Source organism: Etheostoma cragini, chromosome 21, assembly GCF_013103735.1.
Source record: "Etheostoma cragini isolate CJK2018 chromosome 21, CSU_Ecrag_1.0, whole genome shotgun sequence".
NCBI lineage: Eukaryota > Metazoa > Chordata > Actinopteri > Perciformes > Percidae > Etheostoma > Etheostoma cragini.
The window spans coordinates 1868674-1883013 of record NC_048427.1 but is presented as its reverse complement, the minus strand read 5'-3'; the positions used below and the strand labels follow the sequence as shown (position 1 = coordinate 1883013).

At 40.4% G+C, this 14340-nt stretch overlaps 1 protein-coding gene across 1 annotated transcript; it reads right to left on the bottom strand.

Moving 5' to 3' along the window:
• Positions 1-6283: 6283 nt before the first annotated feature.
• Positions 6284-11429, bottom strand: LOC117936540 (testis-expressed protein 47). The gene is made up of 9 exons (XM_034859697.1): positions 11223-11429; positions 9654-9723; positions 9016-9119; positions 8609-8673; positions 8414-8492; positions 8038-8166; positions 7746-7908; positions 7513-7572; positions 6284-6395 (listed from the first exon to the last, which is right to left on the bottom strand). The coding sequence occupies exons 1-8, from the start codon at positions 11319-11321 to the stop codon at positions 7535-7537; spliced, it is 747 nt and encodes a 248-aa protein (XP_034715588.1). The 5' UTR covers positions 11322-11429; the 3' UTR covers positions 6284-6395; positions 7513-7534.
• Positions 11430-14340: the final 2911 nt, after the last annotated feature.

Below are 14340 nucleotides of genomic sequence, written 5' to 3'. Positions count from 1 at the left end.
ACACACACTCGCCCATCAGCTGATTAAAGGAATCCCAACGCTACTGCTGCACCGTCTCGCTCAACAACAACAACAACAACAACAACAACAACAACAAAAAGTCCACACACTCAATCGTTGACCTTTCACCTCTCCAGCTGGATCTCATCCTGACACCTCATCTGTACTCGATCCAGAGCGGTTGGCTGGTAAAAACATTTAGAAAGTATACAAAGTACGCACCTAAAATAAATCCTGATCTCATGAGGCGTTAGCGACAATATTGTCAGGGGACTTTTGATCGGACACACAATTTGACATCTTAATGTTGGCTGTTTTATTTAATGTTTTATGTTTCTTTCTGCCTTATTTGATTCACTTGCAATATTGCCTTTAACTTCGCACACTAGACTGGAAACCGGCTGCTGGGGGGGTGGGGGTGGTTGGGGGGGACCAGTGCTCTTAGCTGCTGCCGCTGCTTCTTCTCATGAGTTCATTTTAAGAAGGAAGAATAACACAGTACTGTACATCTGTCCTGCCAACACTTTCTCTCTCTGTTTCTCCCTTCATCCTTTATTCCTCAGGGGTATCAGTTGAAATGCCTCGCTGGGGCATGTGGTGGCAACAACCCCCCCGAATTTCTGTCCCACCTGAGCGTTCACTGTGAGTGTGCCAGTATGTCATTTTGGAAAGTGTGTGTGTGTGTGTGTGTGTGTGTGTGTTTTTATGTGTTTTGGTAATTGTACTTTAGGATGTTGCACTGTTGGCGTCGTGGAGCATAAACAGGAATGCATGTGTTAGAGATTTAGGAAAATAACTCCCAGGTTGAACGCTCAAAAATCACACAATCAGGATATGAATCACTGAATATTTATTGTTTATATTGTACATTTTCAGAATATATGATACAAATAACATTTTAAATCAAATCAGATCATATTTTGTATCTACAGAAGAGCTATGAAGACACAGTTTCCTCCGAATAGAACTAAGTAGATGCTGTCAGGGAGTTATTAAACACATGAAATGCAGAGTTTATGAAACAAAATGCAAAAGGTCTAGTAAGCTGGGAATTGAAAACTCCACGTGATTACACATCGTTATTTTGGCAGCAAGCTGAATCCACAGAGAGACTTGGATGCCTGGTGTGTGCCAACAGAAAATATGCTCAAATGAGTAATTATGAATAATTGTCCAGCTGTTTTGGATTGGCGGGAGTTTGGCCAGTCAGACCTCCCACTGCTGCTCCGACGGATGAATTCTCTTTAAAGGCGCCCTGTGGAGTTTTCTTAAAAATGAACAAAAGTTATGTTTACATTCAGAAAATAATATCTTGAATGTATTTCCCCGTAAAACAGTTGCCAAGCTGGATGAAAAACAAACAAAATAAAACTTCCACGGCGTGCGTAGTTTACATCCGAGTTAGTTAGCTTGCAAACTCTCACAGGCGCTAGGGGGAAGCGAGACGACGACCATTCAACACGAATAAAAGTCATTTAACCATTCCAATGATTGGTTATTTGAGTCCGACTAACAGCCACGCCCGCCTCACAACTGAGCATGTCAGGTCGGCTAAAATAAAGGCCGCCTGCCCCTCCGACCGACGAGGACACGAAACACACCAAACAGACTCGAGTCACCGACCTCGCCAGACTGCAGTGATTACGGGCTGGTGTGTCACGGCCTTTAGAGATGATGTGGCGAACGTGTTAGGGATTGACACATGCAGCAGACACGAAGCAACATCTTCCTTCATTTGGAGGTATCTCTTTTTTTTTTAGCTCTGGTCTGTCTCTGGTCTGTCTGTTTGCTGCTGAGCAGGTCGTGTACAGCGTCGTATTTCACTGAAAACAGAAGCCTGCTGCAGCTTAAAAACGACTCTACAAGAGCTACGAGAGTAAAGCAGAACGACACCAAACAAAACAGCTTATTAAATAATTATAATTAAACAGGTGAAAGTAAAACTCTAATAAATTATAACTATAATCACTCGGATGACACACTTCAGGCTCCACATGGGACGGCGTGTCCCATCTGGAGAGTCCTCCCTGACAGGGCGTTGTTCGGCTGAGCGAGAGCATGCAGGCACAAGAAGTAGTCCCCCTGCCCCGAGGTATGATGACATCCTGTCGTATCATAAGAAAGAACTGAAAACAGTCCCAGAAACAAAGCTGCTATTTTTGTCAACAACAAACAAAGCTGCAGCCTCAGTGGCAAAACAAGCACTCTTTTCTTTCCGGCAAGGCCCTATTGTTTCATCCACCTCTCCATCGTAGTTTATAGGAACCCTGTGTGATGATGCTGATATTTTTGGTCGATATAAGTGGACCAGAGGCAAAGTGCAAAAGATATGTGTATATGTGTTTATTTTGATGAGAGTATTTATACAGATATATTTCTGAATACTTTATACTGAAGAGTTGTGATTGTTTCCACGACACATGAATCTCATCTTAAAAACAAAACAAAAAAACAATACATGCATTCAAACACGGGACCAGAATTTCCCTGCTGTCGCATCAAAACCTTTTCAGGAATCGGGAGGTTTAAGAGAAAACTTGAAAATCAATAAAACTGGAGTACCAAGGTTTGCATTCGACAGCAGCAGTTTGTTGTTGCCTTGCGGTGGGTTTATTGGGACCTATCCAGATTTGAAGGACTTTCCATTTTTTCCGGAGAACATCCACAACGCATGGCCTCAAAGTCCCTGTGCTGCTCTGCTGTCTTCTTTCTTTAAAGTCTGGTAGTACTATTCACAGGACTTTTGTAAATACTGGAGCCTCTGCACATACAGTACATGTTGTGTATATAGTGACAGGGGAGAATATATATATATATATATACAGATATAGAAATTTGAACATGCTGTGTTGAGACCTATAAATGACGATGACCATTATAACATTAAACCCTACCTATAGTGTTGCTGGTTCTGGCACAATATTGCCACATTCACACAAAACTACATCAAGTAGACTTTAAACTTTAGTGACGTACTGTAGGCTCAAGGTTAAATCTATTTTGTAGATTTTCTATGAGAAACTGCTGATCGTGCTTGTCTTGCAGACTAAGAATAACCTCTTGAACCCTGAGTTTAGCTTTGTAGTTTAAAAGAATGTCCATGTTTAATAATATTGCATTTTCTATAATGTATATTCTTGTTCAACACACCATCGCAGCTACATGATGCTACGTTACATTTAATGGAAAAGTCCAGATGTCCTGAGCAACATTACTGTATATATACATACATATGCCCGTTGAGGACGATTGGCCGTTTTAAGCTGGCGCGCCATCGTGACGTCAAAGTGACACAGGAAACAGGAAGTAGGAACGAGTTTGAGGACAACTTCAAAAAAGTAGCTCATCCAATCAAATCAAAGCGTTGATGGCAGTGTGGCTGCCAGTTCCGCCGTCGTTTACCTTTTTCTTCTTCTAGTCCGTAGAAAGTACAAAGTCGGTAGCTTTTGCTCATTAGATATATATATATCTTTATCACTGTATAACGCCTTTTTTAAGCCTCTTTATGTAGGAGCACGCTCCACGAGGTGAGCTACACAGGCGCTCCATTCTTTACATTTACCAACAATGCAACGCGGCTGGTTTTATTTAGGAAAATGTTGGCAACTTACTAGAATTTCAAATACTTTTCTTTGTGGTTTTGCACTAGGCTTGTCCTTACAACCTGTAGCTGTAATGACGGATCAATCACAAGATCCAGCAGGGTTCAAGAGGTTAAAAGAGACTCTGCAAAGGAAACGTCTGCATCGCTGTCTTTAAGTTTGACGGTTTGACCGCTGATAACGAATCTCCTCGCTTTCACAACACGACAGAAAACAAAACTCTACACAGTTCTGTCCTCCATATCCGATATAAGATCAGTATTAAAGAACGTAATCCAACCTTATTTCAGACACACAGGTCCAACACACACAAGACAAAAAGGTTCTATACGTTGAAGTTCATGCCATCACGGTGATTAAAACACATTTAAAACACAGTCGTGTGTTCCAATGTTAAAAATATAAGACGTATACCTTGTGTCCCTCTGTGTGTGGTCAGGTAAACCCATTCTAATTAAATGTTTTGAATCAGTTAAGTGGCACATACATTTGTACATAAATGTCCTCAACATCGCATGAAATGTTAAAAATGGAACATGCAAAAAAGCCAAGAAACTACAGGACCATTTGGACATTTTCTACAATTTAGGGCCGCGACTTTTAAAAATATTTTCATAATTAATCGGCTGATTATGTTCTTAATCGTCTGGTCTGTAGCCCACATAAGTGTCTGTCATTTCTGCTTCAACAATTACATGAAGAATACATCAGTTGTCTAAATAGTTTCAGCTCTACTACGATTAATTCAATCCAATCCTCCAGCGGAGTTTAAATCGACACAGCATGAAATGCTATCCCCGGTATTTAAAATTTTAATTATTAAAAAAAAAAGAAAACTATGTTGACCATAAAACAGTTTAAAAAAAAAAAGAAAAGAAAAAGTTAATGTTGCAATTTGGCTGTGCTGAGGTGAATGGTGTGTCCTGTCTTTGTCTGGGTTTCTGTGTTACAATGTGCTGCTCTTCGTTTTGTACTAAAGGGTTTAGGATAAGGCTTGTACATGCAGTATTCGTCAAACACAACTTTATTAACAGTATCCCTGTCGAGCAGAGACAGTCGGGAGAGAGATTCCAGACACAGTTTCCAGTATTACAGCTTTTGCAAGCATGCCCTTTGAGCACTAAAGTACGAAGGCCTTTTTTTTACATGAATAAGTGGAATGTATCGGTGATAGACGATGTTCACCTCATCGCTCGTGATGAAGGCCGACTGTGTGTGTTGTGGACATAGTTTCAAGTAGAAGAAGGTTGTGGGGTATTTGAGTGTTATGACCAAGTTTAGGGGGGGTGGGGGGAGTTGGGGGGGGGGGGGGGTTTGATTCGACATTGTCCCGTGTGAAACTCAGCAGCATGCTTTTTAACCATGCCTATGAAATATGTCTCATCTTCGGTCCTCTATAAATGTGCTTGTATTTATTTTTTATAAGAACAGATCGACCAATATAAAAGAAGAAGAATTCAGTGCTGCCCTCAATGTTTTTTTAGTCCAACTCTCCATCGACTCTGCCACCGGTTTGTTTAAAACATTCATCATTTACTGCTTTTTTACCATGTATCTCCTGTGTTCCATTGATATGTTTCACTCTTTTTATACATAGCAAACAAGAAAAGCACATCTGGCTCTGATCAGAGAACAATGTCAGGAAGTCAACGCCCTTTTTAAAAGGACTTAAAATATCTTGAAGAGTTCCTGTGACTTCACACTGAAATCCTACAGCAAACAAAACAAAAGCAAACAGGTGTGTGTTTCCTCGTACAGTTGGTAGAATAATACACTGTGGTGCATGCAGCCATTGCAAGTACATGTCCAGTCATCGTTTTTTGTTGCTTAAGTTTAACGTCCAACTATTGGGGGCCAAAATAAAAAAGGGAACACACGAGTGATTAAGGAAGAGACTTTTTGGACTGGAAAGTTCTTTGTGTCGAGCTGTCGTGACACTGTGGACTCTTTAAAGTTTGGATTAAAGAGGAAATGCCTTTTCTGTGACACGCTATCTCCCGGTCACCAAGTGGAACACAGTGTACAGTAAGATAGAAATGAAATTAACCTCATCCGAATGTTGAAACTATTAAAAATGTTTTTATATTACTTGGATTTTCTGTGCTTTTTAACCCTCATGTTGTCCTTGGGTCAAATTGCCCATTTTCCTATATCAGTGTTCCTTTTAATTACCCAAAATAACATGATTGATTCCACACAACCCTCTTTGGCAAGTACAAATCTCTACTTTCATTAATTTTGGGGCGTCTTATTAAATTTTATAGCATTTGGAGTAAAACATTGAAGTGTTTTTAAAATATTATTGAGTAAAAGTTGACATATTCCAGTCTGTGATCATCCATCAACATCCATTCCTTTAATTTTAGTCTAAATAATTCCTAATTTCTGCTTTTTGAATTCAAACATTAGGTATAATGTCCTATAAATGAGGTACAGTGACCATAAATTCCAAAGATAACTGTACAACTAAAGTAAATAAGTTAGTGTTACGTAGTGTTAAACGTGGAAAAAGAGAAAAACATTGATAAAACGCGCCAATAAAAGTGTTGATTTTCAATTTTTACGGGAAGACAACACAAGGGTTAAATAAATTGTGTTACATGTTATTTCACTCAAACACATTTTAAATATGAAATCATTTTGGAACCAAAAAAAAAGGAAAGATATTGAAGAACAACAAAAAAAGAAGTGCTGCAGTTTATTGAATGCTGGTGTATAACTGTCACAGTGATTTCTATCTGCTAGGAAGCCTTCAGTCACATCCAAGGTGCTTTAGTGAAGGCCAAACACATCCTGCAGAAGCATAAAACATTCAATTACATCTGTGAATTGGGAAGTAAATCACAATGTAAAGTGTCGGACAGTGACGGCGCTGCAAGGCGCCTGGCGCGCGGAGAGATGGACGTCTGTGATGATAAAGCACGCTGCCTAACATCAACCCTGAAATCTCAAACATTCACTGGTCACATTCATGAAGGGTGTCATGCAAAGACTGGATTAGGCAGAGGGAAGAGGTGTACGGGGGGAGGGGATGTAGATCAGGTGGTAGAGCTTTCCCCTGTCAATAGGAAGGTTGGTTGTTCAATCCCTGGCCCTGCAGTCCAATGTAAAAGTGGCCTTGGGCAAGACGCTGAACCCCGGATTGCTCATGGATGATGCTAGCCTAACAAGCCAGAGCCACATCCAGATGTTGGGTCTGGGAACTCACCACAGGCAGGGCTCAATCCGAGGGGCGGGATGAACGGTTGTCTTTCAAATTCCCTCTGCGTACAATAGGATAGCTCTCCAACCAACCAGAGCAATGCTAGTTGATAGATTAAATTTTTGCCGTATACGATCAGCAAAACTCTGAACACATCGTCCTTTTTTAAGAATGACTTCAGTGCTTAACTCCAAGTCAGCTGATTCAAAAGGCCGCTGTATGCCAGCAGAAACACCCATCTTCTTTTTTTTCAAATAGCAGGGAATTCACGCAGAACCTCCACAACTCTGCCGTCCTTAAGTTAAGCCCGCCCACCGACTCTATACACGATGTGATTGGCCTGACCAGAATTTGGTTTTCCAGCTTGAAAGCCAACGTAGAGTTGCTAGACTGACCCTGCTAGGGTGTGTCTAGATGTTTAGGCTCGGATGATGCTCCATCGGGGTGTAAATGTGTGTGAGTGTGTATCTGATGAGCACGTTGTACGGCAGCCTCGGCCCCAGTGTATGAACGTGTGTGAATGGCGAATGGTTCCTGTACTATGTTAACGCCCTTTAAGTAGTCAGTAGGACTAGAAAAGCGCTCTATAAGAACAGCCCATTTAAGTGGAAAAAAGAGCTGGATCAGTTATAATCATCGCCATCACTTAACCCGACACACTATCTTGGCAAAAAAGCATGATGTAGGTTTGATAATAAGATTCCTTACCTTAGACCTTTTGTCCAAAGTGTTAAACTGTAGTGAGGCAGCCGCTTCGCATGACTTGTCCTATTAAAGGATCAGAAGAAGAAACATGTGAAAGTGTGACTTTGTGAAGATTTTTCAGCCTTTTGCTTCGCACTCAATACATCGCCGAGATGAACACAATCATCCTAAAGTCACTAATCTTTTTCTGAGATTCACGTTTGATAACTCGTTCTGAGTGAGCATCCGCCTCTTACCAAAGTCCATGCTGATGTTTAATGGGGAGTTGAACATCTGGAGGTGTTGTTGCGGAGTCATGAGCTCCTCTCGAGCCAAAAGGTTATTGACAACGTCCTGAGAGACATTCTCAACAAACTGAGAGACCTCCGGAGACTTCTCCAGCCCTGACCCAGGAACAGCCTTAGAGTACATTCAGAGAAAATACTGTTCCTACGCTTGTGATATCTTATGGTTATGAAACAGAAAGAAACTGCTGAAATGTATCTATGAATCCCCCGAGACATTATAAACCTCTAGAGGAAAACACACCTTGGATATTTTAAGACGTTCGCCCAGGTTCTGCAGCGCTGACAGGACAGTGCAAACCAGAGTCTCTGTGTGCTCGTCTTCTTCATCGTGTCCCTTAGTCACCTCCGTCCCCAGGTCTGCACTGAGCACCTTCAGTCAACAACATCAAACAGTCAAACAATACCTACGCATACAGATTATAATTTATAAGGAAAACATTCAGACGGGTGACAAGTTAGACGGTATTCCTGAATAAATGCATGGAGAAAGTTAATGAATGCTTCTGAAGGCTATTGGTGGAACAACACCATACGTAGTCACTTTAATGTGTCTCCCATCTGTATTTGCCTCTTATTAATGAAACCTCATGGACCAGAAGTAACGATGAGAGTCAAACCTTGTAGCTCCACTGTTGGAACAGCCTGTTTGGAGGGTTATGTGTCATGAACACAACCTTGGCAGCTTCCAGCAAGGTCCTAAAAAAAGGGATGTGGAAAATAATGTGTATGGTTTCATGCTGAATGTATTTGGATTGTAATGGATTTTTAGACTTTTCTCTATTCTCTGGTGTAGAACAAGAAAGCTTTATTACCCGGCTGGCTGTTGTTGCATGTCTTTAAGGTCTTTCAAAACAGAAACCAGGACCTCCCTGGATGACTGGAAGAGAGCCACACACAAAACTTCAAGAGCACATAGTTATCATACATAAACAATCAGACTTACTTCAACCACATACAGCAGTGTTCATCATAAACAATCAGACTTACTTCAACGACATACAGCAGTATTCATCATAAACAATCAGACTTACTTCAACATCATACAGCAGTGTTCATCATAAACAGTCAGACTTACTTCAACATCATACAGCAGTATTCATCATACATAAACAATCAGACTTACTTCAACATCATACAGCAGTGTTCATCATACATAAACAATCAGACTTACTTCAACATCATACAGCAGTATTCATCATACATAAACAATCAGACTTACTTCAACAACATGCAGAAGACAGGATGGATAAATTAACAGCAGGCCCGTCATGTGATCCCATATGTACTGTTTGCTTAGCTGAAAGTTGAGTTTTTCATAATAAGCTGCATGGAAACAAACAAAAGAACAGTTTGTTGCAGACAATCGAGAAACCGAGTCACTTAACAACCTGGAAGCTCTGTCGTCAACACACAGTTTCAGCCTTCCCGGGAGGCTTTTATTGTGGACTTTTTGTCAAAGAATTCCTTGAACAGCAACCGTAAAAAGCTCTGACGAGGCACACTCATTCACATAAAGAGGTGTGATCGCTATAAAAACACTCACACGAGGAATACAAGAGAGCCCTTCGCTGCTATGATGGCAACAGCTGCACATTTTTGTGATTTTAAGTGTTGGAAAATCTATGTTTTTTCTGTACATTCAACTGTATGGTAGTAAATAGCGTAGATCTCTACATTTGTCACATCAATTACTATTATCCTTCATTTCCCCAGAAGTAAAACCGGATGAAATTGGTATAAGGTGGTTAGAAGATTGATTGGAATAAAGGGCTCTTGTCGGTGGAATAACAATGCCTCGTTATCTTGGACTGAGCTGTGCTCTCGGGCCTTTAGCTCTAAAGGTAATTGCTGGCTGACCTCCCAGTTCTGTCGGGTCAGCGTCGGGGGGGAGCCGAGCAATCACAATCAGCCGCTGTAGCACGATCTTCTGTAGATGACACAATGAACAAGTGTCTTAGAAAATATGCAGAGAAGGTCCTGCAGAGCACGTTGTCACATATTACACACATACAGGTAGGAACACACATGCATAAAGGAAGGATGAGGGTATATTACAATATATAAACTGTATATCTATACCTGTACATCTAGTTCTTTGAAATATTGGATATTGCATTTATTTATCTTACATTTCAGAATTCAATAGCAACTCAGTTAACATTTAACTTAACATTTAATTTCATCTCTTGTCTGTAATTTAACACAAACCATATCTTCTTCCAGATCGCTTCTCTGCGCCGTAAGCTGATGAAATAAACTAGTCCCAGTTTCATCCTCTTTCTTTTCCTCTGCTTTCATTCCCTCCATCTTACTTTCTCTGTGTCCACTTCAGACACTGAGTGAGTGAAGCCTTAGCGAGCTGTGTGCCGGCAGTGTTTATAAAAGCTCATATCCTAGAAACCTATTGTTCCTCAGATGCTATAAAACGACGCCTGCTGCACTCTGATGCAATTACAGATATATAGACGGTAAACACAGGAGCCAATCTCAGGCCAGGACGGCCTTGTGTTTCAGGTAATGAAGGCCAATAGGAGTGTGCGGGGTACACAGCATCCACATGATGAGTTGTATTGCTGTCATAAACTGAGTGCTGGTCTCTTCCCGCGATAAGGTAGTCAATGTGTTTGATGTGTGCTATTAAAGATGGGTTTTGAGGAAAAAATATATATATTTCTGATTTGGTTTGGTCTAAACAAAATTAAATTTCAATGTCATCCAAGTCCAACCGTTCAACTTTGTGTGAGTATGTCGTGTCAGCCTCTACACTCATTACTTGCTAGATATTCACCCACATCCACAACACTCACATAGGACATTTCCTATTAATTATTAACTAATATTAGTTAATAATAATACTTACTAATTCAGTTACAGTTCTAGACAAGAACTGACATTAAAATATGGCATTCAGAGGTCTCTTTGTGAGTGTAAAACACTGTTGTGCCACAAAAACACTGACTTTTATACGTTCAAATCCTCCGTGGAACATTTTGACTATGTTATATCCCCAAAGCACTGGAAAAGATTGTGTAAAACAATAGTGTAAAACGTGCTATATTTACCTATTTCAATTTTATTTTATTAAATGTATAAGGACACTGTTATGTTATTTCATAAAAGAACAATTTAATGTGATCAATATGACTAACGTTGCTTCAATAATTGTTGATATTTAAGGGCTTTGGGATGAGTATTCCTTTTGTTTGTGTGGAGCAGTTGGATTGCGTCAATTCTAGCAATCTGATTGGTTCATAGCAGCGGTATAAAAACCAACGGCTGTGACGTCTACGTACGTCTAGTTATGTTGACGATGATCTATGACACGGCCCGTCATGAGCTATAGCTAGCTACTTAGCTTAATTAACTCATAGCTTTAAGCTAACGTTACCGTACCAAGCTACAAAGTGGAAAGGGTCCAGAACAAACCTCTCTCACTTCCCCGTGACACACATCAAACATGGTCATTCTGCTCTCCTCGTCGTCGTTTCGCCAAGAAAAGCTTTTGATTTTCTGTGAACTAGCCATGGCTCAATTTAGCTAGCTAGCTAGCAAGCTAATCTAGATTGTTCGAGGGTCCCCGACGCTCTCTGTGGGTTACCATGGCAACAAGTAGGTCAAGCTGCGTTTGACGTCACCGGCCACGTGGGAGAGTTTGACTCATCGTAATCTTTATTTACCATGAGCCTAATATTAAAATATGACTGACTTTTAATCTTTAATTTTTTTTAACTGTAAATTGGCCTCCACACGTTTGTGCTCTACCCGCAGCTCATTGATGAAAAACGTTTTTACATGTTTTGGGACTTTTCCCAATTTACTTTAATTCTTTTTTTAACCTGTATTAATCTTCTTCTAATTTCCCCTTCTCATCAAGTCATATAGTCTGTAACACAGTTCTTAAATTAACCTATCACTGGAAAAAAAGAACATCAAAACCTATTTTAGATGCAAATCAGGTTGAATTTCCCTTAGTTCTGGTGCAGTGACATTTTTTTATTGCTTGTTTTATCATTTGTTTGTGTTTATTGTCCCCATTGGGACATTATGTTGCAGCAGAAATCACATCACATGTCAAGCACATATTTAAACACTGTTTTAAATTACTATTAAAAAAATGAAATATTATAAACAAATTGTAGTGTTGCATCAAGGTTAAGAGGGGCCGGAGCTTTGATAGGAATGAATTAGGTCACGAATATATTGACCAATAAGAAGGATGAAGGTCTCATTAGTCCTGACCTAACAGGAGCATCTGAGCTAACGAGAGAAAGATAATAATCAGTCGGTCTATAGACCCCCACAGAGTCCTGGGGTGAGGTCTAATCAGCCAGATTAACTGGAAACACCTGTGTGGGTGTTCATCAACAGATAGGAAACAGGTGTGTGTGTGTTTCTCTAGACGGTATATTAACTGGGCTTTGACCGTGAACTAGTCCACTCAGAACCGATACCAGGACTCCTGATAGCTACTGCAGAACAACTTGTTGCGATCATGCTGTTTGTCTGGTTCTGTGTTTTTGTTTCTGCTTTCATCGGTCGCTTTGTAACAGAACAACAGATACTCGGTGACCCAGAGGATGTCCCGGTGACTGATCCCGACGTTTTAACCTCAGCACAGTTTGCTGTGTCTGCATTAAATATTGCCAACACATGGGTGACTTACAGAATGGTGGAAATAACATCGGCCCAAATACAGGTAACGTTTAACCTTCTTATTCTAGTCAGGAAGAGAATTGGGGCTGAAGTTAAATTATTTGAGTTTGAACTTGTGACTTTCATCTCAGATCTCATACACTTCACATTTGGCCCTAATTCTTTCCTATTCAATTGTGTGCATTTCATTTTTTATAAACTTCATGCCTGTGGGTCTTGTTTCCTGTAACTTTAGAGTATCGAAGGATTTGTTCCAGCATGGAACTACATCCTGGAAGTGCGCCTGCGTCGGACATCGTGCAACCCTGCTGCTGCTGCTGCTAAGAAACCGTGTAACTCTGAACCCAAGGCAAGTTTAAGATTTCAGGTCGAGTATAAAACACCCCAGTGCATCAATGTTCTGTTTAACAGGATGTAATAGCTGTTTTTATTTATATTTCAGAGGCTTGTGTGCCACTTCACCGTCTATTACTCTCTGGGACGGCCACGTGCAGTCACTACAAGCGAGTGTACAGAATATAACAACAAAAACAACAACAACTGATTCTGACTGGAAATAAATTATCATGGAATATTGTTTCTGTATCTTTTCTTCATTTAAAACGGGGCTGCTGGAAAGCAGGAGTGTCATTGGCTCGCAGATATGCCACTTCTAATTGAGTTGAGTGACTAGGGAAGCTTGTCTGAGTCTTGGCAGCTGTTAAGTTGGGTGTCACACACATGGCTGCAGACTACACCTCTCCACTGTCTACGGACTCTGCATTGAGGCCGGGCTTCTACAGGTGGAACTAATAAGTTTCCTTTTGTACATTTTTCTGTTGGTTCTACTTCTACCCCATGGAATTAAAACAAAAGTAAATATTTTGGATCATTAGAGAAGAGTGCACAACCTGCAAATCATGGGCTGATGTAGTAATAGACAGACTGTAAAAGTAATGTCTGTGTACTTTACTTGACGGTTGGCATGCTGTGATCCAAATCAAACACAATTTGGGAACTAGAGGTGCATGCTGGAGTCTGGCGGCCATCAACCGTGGCTCTGGCTTTATTTGCTGCCAGGGCCTTGAAGGTCTACTGTAAAGCTCTACTTGTATCAGACACCTGGCCGCTAAATGGAGCCGAGCTCCCTCCACACTACAACCACCATCTCAGGACTCTTGAGGCAGGGCTTGTCCGTTAAACTAATTTTAATACTTCAGTTAAATGGCCTCACTTTTTTGTAATTTGTGTTCTCTACCTCATCTCACCTTCAGACCCTTATGTTCCAGGTACCAAATTCAGGATTATATTTTTTTCGTTTCTCAACTGATTTCCCCTAGAAATTAATTGGGACTCTCTTGCAGGTCTTGATCCCCAGGTTGGGAACCATTTATCTACTGTACTCAAACACACTACATTGCACTTTGTATCTGAAAACTAAAGTTTAATGCAAAATGTGATCACTTTATAAAATATGAAGCATCGTTCAGTGCACAATGTCCCCTTCTCATCAAGTCATTTAGTCGGTAACACAGTTCTTAAATTAACCTATCACTGGAAAAAGAATATAAAAACTATTTTCAATGCAAATCAGATTGAATTTTCCTTAGTTCTAATGCAGATACATGTTCTTTTATTCTTGCTTGATTCCTCGTTAGTTTGTTCTTGTTCATAGTCCCGTGGGGAAATTACAACAGGTGAAGCACATATTTAAACACACTGATTCAAATTACAATCAAAAAAATGAAATGCAAACAAATTGTATAAGTTTTGCATGACGGTTTTGAGCGTCCGGACCTTTGATAGGAGTATATTATTTCACCAATGTTTGGAGCAATAAGAATGATGAAGGTCTCATTAGTCCTGACCTAACAGGAGCATCTGAGCTAACGAGAGAAAGATAATAATCAGT